This window comes from Ambystoma mexicanum, chromosome 5q, assembly GCF_040938575.1.
Source record: "Ambystoma mexicanum isolate Mex_15411 chromosome 5q, UKY_AmexF1_1, whole genome shotgun sequence".
In the NCBI taxonomy this organism is placed as follows: domain Eukaryota; kingdom Metazoa; phylum Chordata; class Amphibia; order Caudata; family Ambystomatidae; genus Ambystoma; species Ambystoma mexicanum.
The window spans coordinates 1,270,259,077-1,270,274,202 of NC_090933.1; the positions used below are offsets into that span (position 1 = coordinate 1,270,259,077).

Here is a 15,126-nt window from a genome sequence, read left to right on the forward strand (position 1 = left end):
TGTATTTAAAGCCATACACGTCACTCCATAGACACGTCATCGGACTTCCAAGAACTGGGCAGAGATGCATACCTTCATTGGATGGGATAAAAAGGTCACACCACTACAACCACTGTGGGAGAATAGCAACCTCCCTTGGGTGAATAAACTGCCCCAATGGCCAACCTGGGTGGAGGGCGGTGTGCAAAAAGTGGGAGATGTAATAGCAGACATGGCTCTCATACCCTTTGAAGAGCTAATGGTGAAATGCGCCCTCCCAGTAACCGAAAGATATCACTACACAGAACTGACACGCATTACAGCAACAACTACCTGCCCTGTCCAGCATGCCAGAAAGCACCCCAGTGGAAAGAAACAGTCACAGAACGGATTGCCACAAAAGTTACCACAGTTATGTATGCTGCCATCACCTCCTTTGCCATGCCTCAACTGTTGAGCCTGACAGCCAAATGGGAAAGGGATGTGGGAGATATTATGCCAGTGGATTGGATTAAGGCCCCAACGTACCCACGTGAAGTGGCCATTTTGGCCAGACTACGTCTGATACAATTAGAGATACTGCATAGGGTGTACTGTCGGAGAGTGGCATTGTATTGCTGGGGCAAGGTAGCAGAACCAAACTACCTGCGTTGTCATACTGCGAAAGGAACTTTCTTGCATATATTATGGGACTGCCCATGCATAAAACACTACTGGCAGCAATGCTGTGATACTGTCAAAGGTCCTAGGTCAAACGATCACCAGGTATCCCAAGATGATGATGATGATGCTGCTGTGAATGGAGGGGGAGGAAGACTTGTCCCGATAGGAAGAATTGTGCTCGTCAACCGCCACTGTAGTAATTGAGAAATATTGCAAAACTATGGGGTGCTGCAGAAGTGCCAACGGTTGAACAGTGGACCAAAGATGTACAGTTATGCGCTGTTATTGAGCAGAGTATATAGAGCAAGAGGATGCCCGGAAAAAGCCAGCAAAATCTGGCAACGGTGGGAAGATGCAATGTAAGCCTTCTGTCCGAAGCATGGTGCGAGATGTTACACAAGATGATAAAAGTAATATGGTTATGTTGCATGTAACTGATTCGAATCCAATGTCTCCCTCTTTTTGTTTTTGTTGACCCCGAAAGGGTCTGTTGTAAGTTTCAATGCAAAAACTAATAAAATATGATGATAAAAAAACAATTAAAACCTCTAAGGGAACAAGCACTGCCAAAGCCAATAGGTTCAGAAGGGGGGCCTCTAGGGAGCCCGGACAGCCAAAGTCAAAGGGCCACTTGAAAGTTCTGATGCTTTTAGAAAATGTCTTTAAATAGTCAGTAGTTCAAATAGAAAATCGCAGCAACTCAAGAGTCGCCACCTTGAAGAAGCACAAGCTGAAGGCCCAGTGCACGCAGATACATGGCACAAGGTAGTAAAAAATAACCCACTCCCACCAGCCGTTCAAGTGAGTTAGTGTAACAATGTTACACTAGGGGTGGGATAAAATAACCCCCAGCACTCCACATAGGTTGGTGTCAGTGTGCTGGACCCACAAAGAGAAAGGTAAGTAAGACTGGGGCCATCTTACTATACTTGGGAACAGTAGTTCACCCAAGAAAATGTAGTTAAACATGAGTAGAAGTCCAAGGTACGTCTCAGTGACACTGCACAAAAGGTGCTGTCAATGCAAAAAGCAGATGCCTATGGAGTTTACCAAACTCCATAAAACAGTAAAACACAAAGACCCTAGTCAGAAAAACACATGAGTGAGAAAACAGTCCCACATCAGTCCCACTCACTCAGGAGTTCAAATTACAAATCCCTGAGTTCAGCAAGAGAGCTGGAGGTCTCTAAGGTTAAAGGGAATTGGCACAGAAATGAAAATAAATTCTCCCTAACACATGGTGGTTTGTTTGGCTGGGTTCCTGCATAAAAGTCTGATCCTGGAAGCTGAAAAGTTAGTCGACCACAGGGACTGAAACCGAAGAGGATGAAGAAGAAAACAGACGATTTCCAGTGAAAGGAATGTCTGCGGTTACCCTTCCTTCCAATCTACCTGGGGATCCTGAAACAAACGCCTCTCGACCCAGAGCCTGGTGAGTCCCACTAGATGCGAGACCTGCATTTTGAGCCATCCCATGTCGTGCTGCGACCATGCGGGCTGCAATTATCCAATACCCTGTGACCGCAAGTCATTGTGCGGTGCATGGCCTTCTGAATTCAGAATCTTGCTGAAACTTTGTGGGCATCCTGTTGGACCTCCAGATACCTGAATGGAGTCTGAAAAGTCCCCTCACCGGAGTGCTGGACCTTTTTTTAAATGGCGAGAATCCGACCAGTGATATTCAGTAGTCTTCTGGCTCCTGAAAAGGGCGCCAAAACCACATCCAGCCGCAATGAAACTTTTGCATGGAGCCTTCTGTGTCGATCCTTGCTGAAAAAGCCCATCCAGGGTCCTGTCTTAATTATAAGGAATTCAGCGCCTGGGTCTTTGGCTGCAAATCCTGATGTGCTCCTGCTGCAAACACTTCTTTTGTGCTGAGGTACTGTTGGCTTTGGTATTACTTACCTCAAGCCTCTTATGATTCCTGTGTATCTTTGGGGTTTTTACTGTGATTGGGAATCCTCTCTTCCAGTTCACCCAGGCCCCTGCTGGAATCCTCCTTGGGTGTCATCTCTGAAGTCCCTGGACTCTCAACTAACTTTTGAGAGTAGAACACTTACTTGTTTGAGCAGTCTTCCTCAGGAACTATGATTTAGCCTACAACTGAGCCCCATCTCAATCTGCCTACAGCTGGCTCCTAGATCACTAGGGTCCCTCTTCTGCCTCTGAGAGTACTCGTGTAGTAGAATTGGGAAGGGCTGGATACGTTAAGGGGCCTGCCTTGGAAAGTGAAACAAGTGTTAAAGTTTGACTGACTTGTAAAAGAGTTTGTTTGGTAACTAACTCTGAGTGATTAGTTACAAAAGTTATTACTTACCTTAAGTGTTCTGCCACATGTAAAAGTATATGAAAAGTTATTACTTACCTTAGATATGTTTTGCCATTCTGAAAAGTAGGTATATATAGGTGTTAACTACCTGGAATAACTGTGTGCCATTCTGAATAAGTGTACTAAAAGTCTCGCTATTCTAAAAGAAAGTAGATGGTAGGCTAATTTACTCACCTGTGAATTGCCCTCCCTCCCCCTTCCTAAAAGTAATGTTGGTCCCACTGTAGGATATAAATGTAGGAGTGTCCCCATTTGGGTCTTGCTTCCCCTGACTTGCTGTTAGGTTGTGAAGAATAAGTCTGCCTTAGGTTATACTTACCTTGAAGTTGCTGATGGCTCCTTTGGAATCGTGCATAGGTTTTACTCAATTTGTCTCAGCTGGGTGCCATCCTAAAACAAGTTAGTTATTGCTTGCCTTAATCTGTGTTGAACTGATCTAAAAATCAAACTGTAATAGTATATTACAACCTTAGGTTTTACCTGCCTAGAATAGCTGTGTGCCATTCTTGAAGTCTTCTTAGGTGTAGCAAACCTTGGTCTGCCTCGAGTCATCCAGAAATAGTGTAATAAGTTCTAACTGATCTTAGACGGTTTCCCTGAGCTACAAAATAGTGTAATTGTATATTACACCCATGGTCCAACTCGCCCAGGATAACTTATCCTGAATCAGAGTTATGTTTATACTACTCCTGGAAAAAGTGTCCCACTATTCTGAAAAGTATATTGTCCAGTTGACTTAGTGTGATTTCTTGTGGAGTGTCACGGTACAACTGCTACTACCTTGTATTACTGTAATCCAAAAGTAACTACTTGTATTAGCCCGCCCAGGCTCCAGTGTGTCTGGAAAAGCCGGAGGTGAGGGAGGGTCCTGAAACCTCCCTGTCTTTTTGTCACTAGGGGTGCCTGAGTGAAACCAGTTCCAATTGGCCGGCTGGCTGTCCTGAAGGACAGCCACCCTGCTGTCTGACAGCCTAGGGTTGTGAATGAATGGAAATTCGCATAAAGAGGTTTTTGGGACCTAGAGGCAGAGTTGACCACTGGAGACAACCTCTGAATAAGATGCCGGCAGCACCCTCCTGGACCGTGCAGTGCCCGGTGAAGCCATGCAGCTGTGCTGATCCAGTTTTCAAATCGACAGGGAAGAGTCGTATGGGACAAATTCCTCCCTTAGGGTGTTGGGATCAACTAGTCTCAAGACACTCTATTTTGGCACAACCCCCCCACTTGCTGCACTTTCCAAGGCTGCAGAATCTTCCATGGCTAAAAGACTGCCTGGATCCCTTTGGGAGAAACTAACTGTTTATAGAATACCAGTCTGTTCTGATCTAACCTTTCCCTCCTATAGTAACTCAATACTACAAAGGTGATACAAAATAAGTGTTATAATGCTCTCAAATGATCTCAACTCTTGGTGCTGGAAAATGTGTAACATATGACTGAATTACACACCTGCTTTATTCAGTTTTTGAATTGAATCCTATAGGGATAAATGTTACTGCTAGTTACTACTTTTTGTAGATTGCTTTAAATATCTTTGTGTATACATATTAATTATATAACTTAGTTTTGGATACCTGTATTTACTGATTTCATTATACAGCTCTACAGCTCGCATTACCCGACTTAAGATGAGCCTGGCTGCTCAGTCACACTACCAACTCGTGTAGTGCAGGCCTATATTAAAATGTGGGTTACCTAATCCCAAGAGAGGTCTTGTGTAGTCCTGCACCAGTTCGACTGCACCAATTCTTAAGTCTCTGGTTACCCTTTGTGCCTCTGGCCTGGCATTTTTTACTGAGCATCATGTTTAAAGCAAACCGACTATCCTGTTTGCTAGAACATTGACACCTAGTAAAATATGCACGCCCTTCAAAAGCATCCACCAAATCGGGGTCCCACGCACAATGAGAGTTGCCTCTGATTTGGGGCTGCGAAGAAGGGGCGGACCCCAAATCAGAAGGCCGCTCTCCAGTAGGGTGAGCGCTGCTCAAGGTGCTGGTGAGCGGACATCTGATTCATATACCAATTAAAGGCCTGCTCACCAGCCACTCACTCTACTGGTGTGAGGGCTTCTGCTCCGATTTCTTTTTTACTCCAAATCAAAAGCCTGCTCACCAACACAGTGAGCGCTCCTCTGATTTGGTGGCACCTAGTGCACCCCAAATTGGAGGGTGCGAGGGACATTTTCACCCATTAATAACCCATTTAACCCATGCAAATATTAACAGCATTCAAAACTTCCACCCATGACCTACTCTTTCACAAGCACCCATATAACACATTTTCATTCACTCACGCTCCAAAACGTACTCCTTTCTACACACGTAGCTATGCATTCACATTTGTTTTTCTTACCTGCACCCCTGGTCCAGAATTCGCTCCACCGCTTTCAGGAGGACTGGATCCTGTGACTGCTCTGGGCATAAACAGGAAGCAGGTAACGCTTCCTGCACTTGCGTGCCGGAGCCAAAGTGTCCCCTGGCAGCTCTGAATGTGCGGGTAGGTGCAAGAGCGCCCCTTAAACATATTCAAAGCTGGCTGCTGTACCACGGCCTGCATCCCCAATGGGCCATGCAAGACTAGGGAAGCTAAACTCCCTGTTGACCCCTGTGTGGCACACTGGGCATGTACTTTGAGGTTTGAACTGTGAAAGGGAAACAATGTTTATATTTGACATTTCAAGCCAGCCCAAAAGCCCTCGCTCAGCTGCTTGTTGCTGCTGAGGGAGCACCAAGTTTTGCCATTTACTGAAAATATTTCTACCTGAAATCGCTGAAGCCAAAATGTGTGCAGTGGAACTTTAAAACCTCTTAACCACCTTCCCTGGTTCTTGCCTGTGGACTGAAATCTTTGGGACATTACTTACCTGGTTGGGTAAGTACATACTCGAGCTAAGGTGCCTTCTGTGTTATGCAACCTCCCCTATAATTGCACCTGTTTTAACTACTTTTCTATACTTTCTATGCCACAGTTTTGATTTGCTTGTTTTTTCAGTATTTAGTGTAAAGTACTGAGGACTAATTACAGTGTCCATGTTTGTGCTGTAGTATAAAAAATCCTTAAATTTTACTTGCATGTGCATTTAGGCCTAAATAAAAGGTAATTTTTTATACTTTAAGATTTTCTGAATGTGCCTTGTGGACAGAATTCTTAGTCCACCCTTGCTGATGAACAGGGACAAACCTTGTCTAGCCAAACTCTGGATAGTGTGGAAGAGCTGCAAAGTTTAGACTTAAAAAGGTGTGATAGTAGTTTGTTTGTTGATTTGTAGGGCGAATCAAACCCGGAGGTAACTTTGCGCAACAATTGCCTAAGGAGATTTACAGCTTAGGTTACAATGACAGGCAAGTTACATATGAATACACAGAATTAGAGAAAGGTACAAGGTTAAACAGGTTAAAGTACATATTAAGGCACAGGTATAGATATACCGATCTAGATACAATAAATGAGTACAGGCAGTACATAATCGGATATAGTTGCTGAGCCAGGTTCTGAGAGACAGATCAGATGTCGTTGGAGCACAGCCAGTTCAAGGTGTTGCGCCTGAAGCTGAGGAGGGATTGGTCAGCTCGAAGGTCAATTGGAAGTGCATTCCAGGATTGGGCGGCTTTCACAGGAAAGCGAATTTCTCCAGTTTTCTTTTTTCAAATTTAAATCTGGGGATGTTGAGGCAGAAAGCATTTGGCTTTCTAGAGGGGCGGGTGGAGGTTTTTCTTAAAATTCTCTGTTAGGTAAGGGGTTGCTGCCTTGTTAAGGCACTTGAAGGTTGGGTCACAGTTTTGAGCAGGATTCTATCATTTATTTTCAGCCAACAATTTTCTGTTCTGATTTCTGACACATGCTATCTGTTGGGAATGTTCAAAGCTGTTCTTAACGCATTCTTTTGTACAATTTGGAGTTTATCTAAGATATACTTGTTAGCAACCAGGTAAAGGGCGTTGCAGTAATCCAGTTTTGACAAAACTAATGCGTTGGCGAGGACAATACAACTAGCATTCGATAAAAATGACCTGCAGGCCCTGATTAACTTGCACGTGTAGGCAGATGAGGGGGCCAAGGAGTTAACCTGTTTGCCAAAGGTTAGTGCAGAGTCCAGGTAGAAGCCAAGAGTATTTACTACTTTCATGACCTTGATCGTGTTTCCATCTATATTGAAGGCAGAGTAATTGTTCAGTGGTTTTTTTTTAGGTTGACAGCGGAGCCCTGAATCAGGATCTGTTTTGTCGTTGTTCAGGCATAGGCCATGGGTTGCCATCCATGCTTGAATGAGGCGGTAGATTTTATTTAAGTCGTCATCGTAATTGCCCGAAAGTGGGATAAGGCTCTGGGTGTCATCTGCATAGTTTTAGGTGACACCCAGCCTGTCCAATTTGTCAAACAGAAGCTTGGTAAATATATTGTACATGGTCGGCGAGACACAAGATCCTTGTAGCACGCCGCATGTAGTCAAGATGGGATCTGCAGATGCCGATGGGGAGAAAACTCTGTTCTATTTAAGAACGATTGGACCCAGGCAATTGCACCTTTAGAGAAATGGGCAGCCGATGCCAGATGTCTGCACAGCACTGCGTGACCTACCAGGTCAAAGGCAGCTGACTGGTCAAGGAGGAGTAGCATGGCAGATTTCCCATTGTCCTTGACCTCATCGATTTGGGTTTTTAGGTCGATAAATACCGTTTCCATGCCATGTTGTGGCCTGAAGCCGGATTGCCTGTAGCCTAGGAGGTGGTTAGCCTCAAGGTAGGACTGTATTTGCAAGTATGCTACTTTGTCGATTATTTTAAGGAGAAAAGGCACTGTAGTAATCGGCCTGTAGTTAGTTGGGATGGCAGCATCTAGAGTTTTTTTTTTTTAAAGTTGTGATAAAACCCAAGATTCTTCTAAATTGCTCTGGACAGTGTTGGTCGCAAAGGAAGCGTTGATGAGTTTGGAGATGAATGGGGCAACGTCTCTCGCTGCCTCTTTGATTATTTGTGTGGGGCAGTTATCACCTTGGCAATTGGACGGTTTTAGAGAAGAGAATTTTTTCGGTTTCCTGGATGGATATTTTCTTGAATCTAAATGGTTCAAATGTTCTATTAGTTTCTAAAAGGATGGTCGGATGTGGCTCAAGATTATTTAGGGAGGCTTTTTTGTTTGCTATCTTGTTTTGGAGTAGTTATTTTGTTAGCTGGAGCATTCTGTATGCTTGTGCACCATAGTTTGTCCTCGGAATAGGGGATTCCATTTCGCGTAGTATCACAAATAATTCTTTTGTATTAGAGTTGGCTTTTGAAATTCTTTCATTGTAGAGGGTTTTTTGGTACGGATTATTTCCTTTTTGTAGTTATTGGCAAATTTAAAATTGATTTGTTTTCATCTGTTGGGGGGGGGGGGGGGGTGTCGCTATATGGTTTCTAATTTCCTTTTTTGTAGTCTCAGGTTTTTGAGGGGAGGTGAGAATCAATCATTAAGGTGTGCAAAATGTTTGCTTCTATGCATTTTAAGAGGTTCAATCGTGTCTAACGCATTGGAAATGGTGTTGATATATGCTTTGACCATGAGATTGGGGTCAGAGGTAACTGGGAGTGAGTTAAGTGATGGAGGGATGTGAGGAAGTGGGCTTTCCGGGGTGATATTCTTCCTACTTCTAGTAGGAAGATGAGGTGCCATAGCTTTGTTTTTAGGCCGTTGATTAGCTGTGGCTAAGGTGAAGGTGATCAGATTGTGATCAGTCCAGTGTTGTGGGGTGACCTTAGTGATGGAGGTTTCACAGTTTTGGTCCGCTACCCAATCTAAGGTCCTGCCTTTGTCATGGGTAGTTGGGGGATACTCTTTGTGGTTGTCCTTCTTCTCGCAGGATATTAGCTACTGACTGGGCATTTTTGTCTGCAGGGTCATTGAATCCGAGGTTGAAGTCACCCAGTAGTAATATTTGTGAGGAATCTTTAGTGTTTGCTAGGATACTAGATCTGTCTTCTTCAAAGGTGCTGATAGGCCCCGGGGGTCTATAGAGTAGGTAAATGGAGTACAGCAATTAGATATGGGGGTTTGGCAGTGAGCAGTTCGCAGAATTGATTGAAGGCGAGGGTACAAGTCTTATAGAAAGGCCAGATTTAGCTATGAGGGCTAAACTGCCTCCTTTGGCATTAAGTCGGTCTGCTCTAAATAGCTGGTAATTTTCAGGGACTGCAAGCGTGAGGGCAGGGTGTGCAGCGTCATGCAGCCATGACTGTGATGGCTAGGATGTCGGGGTTCTCAGTGTAGATAGTGTCTGCTATTTCGGTAGCGTGAGCCACTAGCGACCTAGTGTTCATCAGAGCACTAGAGATGATAGTCAAGTTTTTAGGGTCCTGTGGGCTGTTGAGGATGGGTTTAGATGGAGAGGAGTTACTTTTGGTTTTGAGGAAAGCGAGGCTTTGAGATCAGTATTCTGTGCGAGTTCTCAGTATCGAAGTTGGGTGTAGCTTTGATATCAGGGGCGTTTACAATCTGTTTCTGGTTGGGTATTATGAGCTTGTGATTGGGTGCCTCGTAGAGGCGAGGTAATCTGGCCCTAAATCGGCAGTTTTTGTCCGCTAGCGGGCAAGGGGTGTATCTAATGCAGGTCATAGTAAAGGCCATGTGCAGCAGGCTAAATAGTGCTAGGGTCAATGATGGCGAGGACAGCTGGATGATCTTTGGGATCATAATTACTCCAAAGCACAGTCAACCTGTTTGATTATGGTGGATTGGATAGCTGTGAAGGTAGTCAAGTATTCAGTTAAGTACACACGGAGCTCTCCAATACAAGTTGGGCAGAAGCTATCAAAATAGTTAATTAAGCCTTAGTCAAACACTTATCAGTGAAAAATTGCAGGTACGAAACGCCCAACTTTCACTACTATTGTATACATATTCACCTTGATGTAGTCTGCCAAGAGGATTAACACTTGACTTTTAAATAGTTTGATATATTTCAAGGTACTAAAGTGTAGCAAAGCAAGTGAATGCATAAAAAGTAATCAACACTTGAGAACTAATAGTTTGAAAATAATGGAGTTGGCAAACCTTGTACAAAACCTTACAAACAAGATCCTAAGCAAGTCCTTCTCTAGCTAGAAAGGCAGGGTCGTATTGTCCTTAGTCACAGGTACCAATATGTATTTTCCTTAGGCTAAACCTCTTTGGGTAGTTGAACACAAGTTGCCTGGAGTCAACAAGAAGTTTGAGTATTCCAAAGTTTAGTAAAAAAGGTCTTTAACAGACCCTCTCCCAATCCAACCACTTTAGATCAGCCCCATGGGAGGATACCAGGGCAGAACACGTTCAAAACTAGGCAAAGGGAGAGATACAACTAGGACTTTGTCCATAGAACCCTATGACATGGGGGCAGGCTGCAACAGTATGTACTCCAATTCACTCGGGGACCTCCGTAGGATTTCCTATAATGGATGGGCCTTCTAGATTTGTACCTTGGTTCCATTGAAGAAAGTCCACGGGTCTTGAGTGCATGGAACTTCAGGCATTGGGATTTTTTTTTTTTGGGTAGGCTAGTTGCGGTTCTTGGCTTCATTGGACTGGTCCTGAAAACTGGACACTCGGAACATACCACTGCTTGTTGGAAAAGTTTTTTGTTGCTTTCCTCTCATAGACCTGTATGGGACGCTCTTTTGTGCTTGGACTCCTACCCTGACTTTATGGATGCAAGTAAAGCCTTCTGCTTTAGTTCCCTTGCTTATGCTCATTTATATTGGTTGATTGATCAGTCCATAAGACTGTCAGTGCTTCGAAACTACGTTTGTTTATGGATTTCTTGTATTTTTACAACTGCACACACCACTGTGAAGTGCGGTTAGGATACTTTGTATCCCTGTATCTTTTGTTTGTAACTTTTGGGTTGAAAATACAATGTGGTCTGGCTGGGCTAGTTGCAGCAGATCTTTTCCTACCGTCTTTTGAACATTTTCCTTGTGCACCTTTGCATTTACTACAAATGGCTCCTGAGACTGGCAAGCAATCAGGTTGACTTGCCATGAGATTTTGCCTGTCCTTTAGCCATACCATTCTTTGGCCTTCTTCCTACCCGGTCTGTGCTGGAATTGCCTTATATGGAATGCCCTTTCTGAGGGAAAGCTGCTTCTTTAGCGAGTTAAGGGGTGTCTTTGGGTGTCTGCTTGCTTCTCTACAGTATTTTGTTTCTAATGTTTGGATGGGCGTCCTCTGCAGACTCTTAAATCGGCAATTCTTTGCATCTTTAAAGATGTTGGGCCTAAACAATTTTTCAAATGTACTAATGTCTTACACTTGATGATGGGTCCAATTAAAGTCTACGTTTTCAGAAGATGATTGCCTGAGTAACGTTTCTGATTCGAGCCGGCGGGGGCGGGATGTTCTCTTGGCACTCTGACTCTTACTGCCGGGTGGAGCTATCCTTTATACTCGTTAACATGTAGTACTGTGAAGGAGCTCTTCTCTACTGAACTTGATTGGAATATAATGCATCTTATACTTTTTGTTCTCTCCTGCTTGATTTTCATAGGTGGCGATGATTGCTGCCATCATTCTTCCCACGATGTACTACTTGAAGAGGCACAAGTGGTCTGTGTTAAAGAGCAGGAAGATTGCGTACAGGCCGCCTAAGTAAAACACCAAAAGCACCACACCTTGGCACTCAACTCGCTCCATATGTGGCCTGTCTGCGCCTGGCTACACCACCACGGTGCAGAAAGCCATTTACAGCCGTTCACCTGCATCCTAAACCCGAACCGAAGTTCGCAGAGTCAGAAAAAAATGTATCTTTGTTAATATAATTATTATTGATGACTCTGCCGTTGTTTTTTCTCACTTTGGTCTTGAGTGTCTTCCTCATCGCTGTGGTCCACAGAATCCAATCGCCTGCCAGGCTTTGAAAAGAAGGGACTTGGGAGGCAGAGAATGTGGGGCTCCAAGACAAATTGATTGTTTACTCCTTTTGATTATTATAAAGGGAGGCAAATAAATTTGGATGGTGTCTTTTTAAATCCAAGTCTCATCTGCTTTGCTTTTTATTTGACTGGTTGGAAAGTTGTATGAAAGCAGTGCTGATTAAAAAGTATGTGCATGATTTTGTGTTTCATTGTCTGATTCCCCATCACCACGAGTCCAGCTAAATGTGCCTTATCTTTACACATCTGCCATTCCTAATGAATATACAATGCAGCTCATTTCTTCACCTCTCCCTTAGAGGCACTAGACTAATGCAAAACCAACACCCGAGCATCACCACCACATTGTGGAGGCAGTCGGCTGCTGCAAATGTTTTTTTACTAACGCCACTCGGGCAATTGTGCTTGGTCTCCTAGTGCTTCACATAGGGTAAAGATTCTAGTGGGAAACTGGAGCGACCTCAAATTACCTGGGCGATGGCAGAGCTCTAACCAAAATATGTAGGATGTTAATTGATTGGGGATGAATACGTTGTGACTGGCAAGTTGGTGCCGTCAATGGGGGTGGGTTTCTGAGGGAAGGGTATGTGGGTAAAACCAGCCATTGCAATATACTTTATCTATAGTGAAATAACATAATGTGCTAATCAAAGTATTAGTTATGTTAAAGGTATTTATATCATGCACCGTCACCAGCGCAGTTGGTCCCCATGCAGATCTGTAAAACAAGGCGGGCGGGTTAGATTAGTCTGGGAGAGGGAGAGAGAGGGGGATGCTGTTGGCGGCTTCAGCTTGGATTCCATGTGCGTTGAGCTTTGGTGCGAGTATTGGACCGGAGCAAGACCTTGTGTGCTGTTGCTGCGTTATGGTTTGCTGGGCGAGAAATGGTTGTGTGGATTTTCCGGTGAATTAGGTTTGCAGAGAATTGAAGTTTGGTTAGTGGGTTGTATGTCTGGTTCTAGCAGATCTTGTTCTATTTAACTAGCATTTATATGGGTAGGCTTAGTTGCTGATTTCCTTTCTTGACCATCTAACTGTTGTGGGTGATGGCACGGTTGGTTTCTGGGCGTGTTGCATTTGAACTTAATATGGTGGGGTTGGGAGTGGCTATCTCCCCCCCCCCCCCTGGTGTTGGGGCTCTGGATTGGCTGCCCCCTATTCCTCGTTACCTATTTAGACAGTGGTTTGTTGGAGCTTGGGTGTAATTCGGGGCCAGGGTGCTATTGATGAATTGTTCTTGTCCTTCCGTCTTGGTCTATGTATTCAGTCTTTAGTGTCATCCTATCATACCTATCTCTCAGTTTGTAGTTGGTATGTCGTAGATGGTCTTCCTTAGATTCTGCTTGTGGTTGATTGCTTGGTGGGATCCGGAATCGGTATCATCACTCATTGTTTCAGCTGCGTGCGTTACCCTGTGGGTGTTCTTCTAGTTATGCAGTGAAGTGCCAGGATTTTAACAGTTTCCTGAATAGTAGGTGGTTTCTTGTTACGTATGCTCTTTGGTAAGTCATTCCAAGTTTTTGGTGCGAGGTGAGAGGAAGATCCTCTGAGTTTGCTCAATCTGAGCGTTCTTGCTGGGTGGTGTAAGCGTAATTTGTCTCTCAGGAACCCTGCACTTTGGTTGTAGATTGCTCTGTGCGTGATGCACATTGATTTGAATTTGATTCGTTGTTTAATTGGTAGCCAATTTAGTGTGTTTAGCGCAGGTGTGATGTGTTCTCTTCGGGGTAGTTTGAGGAGCAGTCTGACTGCTGCATTTTGTATGCGTTGTAGTTTTTTTTTTTTTTTTTAGAAGTCGTTCAGGCATACCTAGATATGGGCTATTGGCGTAATCTACTCTGGACATGACAAGAGCGATGATGGGAAGTGTTTTGTTGGTGAATGGCAGAAACGCTAGGATCCTTTTTGCCGCTTGCAGGAGAAAGAAGCATTTTTAGAGCGTTTACTTGTGGCTCTAGAGTAAGTTTGTTGTCCATCAGGACCCCCAGGTTTGTACAGTAGACGATGGGGCTGGGGTTGTACCGAGTTCCCTCGGCCAAGGGATCTAGTGGTTGTCTCCTCCCATTTTTTGTAATGATCATTATCTGTTTTGCCCGGGTTGATTTTGAGGTAGTTTGAGAGTTCATCCAGTTGAATACATCACGAAGGCAGTTCTCTAGTGTTTTCTTCTTCAGTGTCTTGTATTTTAAAGACCATTTATATAGAGTCGGCATAGTTGTAGCAAGTGAGGCAGTGTCTTTTGATGATTTTGATTAGTTGAGATAGGTAGATGTTGAAAAATACCGGGGAGAAGGACGATTCTTGTGGTACTCCGCATGAGGATTCACTTGGGTTGGATTTGAAAGGTTTCATCCATATAGTTTTTGTTCAGTTAGGAAGGATTTGATCCATAGTAGGGCGATGTGTTATTCCCAATCCTTCTTATCTCGTGATGAGAATGTCATGGTTAACTGTGTCGAATGCCGCAGAGAGGTCTAGAAGTATCAAGGCAGTGCTGTTGTCTGAATCTGCGTTTGCTTTTAGGTCATCCCATATTGAGTGAAGAGCAGATTCCGTTCCTATCATTGGTCTGAAACCAATTTGAGCCTGGTCTAGTAGGCAGTGCTCGTCTCTGAATTCTTGGGTTGTTTTGTATGTGTACGTTTTAAGCAGTTTAGCTGTATACGGGATGTTGTAGCAGACAAGATTCAACTTGCCTGTTACTGTGCAGCCCGGGGGTTGCTGCAAGCCATTGAATCTGTCGGTAATGGGGTCTGCTAGATGCATCACCTGGAACGTCGGAGGTCTGAGTAATTCAATGAAGTCACGGAAAGTGCTTGCTTGCGGCACAGTGATCATTATTCTATTACAAGAGACATATCTTGCTTATGCCGCCCATGTAGCACTACTGCACTCTTTGTGTAAACACTGGTGTTCAGGATACTCCTCATACCCAAGGGGTGTAACAACAGAATTCACAAAAATGTTGGTTTTTTTAAAATGTATAAATGTTGACATTGATGTGGACAGTATGTATGTGCTGGTGTTTGGCAGCTTAAACAATTTCTTTTTTTATTTAAATGTATTTATTGGTAAGTGGTTACAGCATTCAACAATATATCCATTCATCAACATACATATCCTGGCAATGTAGTTACTTTGTATAGACAACACCTAATTTTCTACCATAATAAACGGTGAGTGGGCTCTTAGTCTTGCCAGCCGTTTGTGCCACAACTGTTTACCTCACAGGTGTGGGAATTTGATTCCATACATATCAAGCTGGTG

The 15,126-nt window shown here is 43.9% G+C and overlaps 1 protein-coding gene across 1 annotated transcript in view; it reads left to right on the forward strand.

The window, feature by feature from the left end:
* The window catches only part of CYC1 (cytochrome c1), a 235,021-nt gene extending 223,061 nt beyond the window's left edge, over window positions 1-11,960 (forward strand). The window contains exon 7 of the mRNA XM_069621810.1: window positions 11,475-11,960. Within this exon, the coding sequence (XP_069477911.1) occupies window positions 11,475-11,579 (105 nt within the window). The 3' untranslated portion in view covers window positions 11,580-11,960. The remainder of the gene's footprint in view (window positions 1-11,474) is intronic.
* Window positions 11,961-15,126: the final 3,166 nt, after the last annotated feature.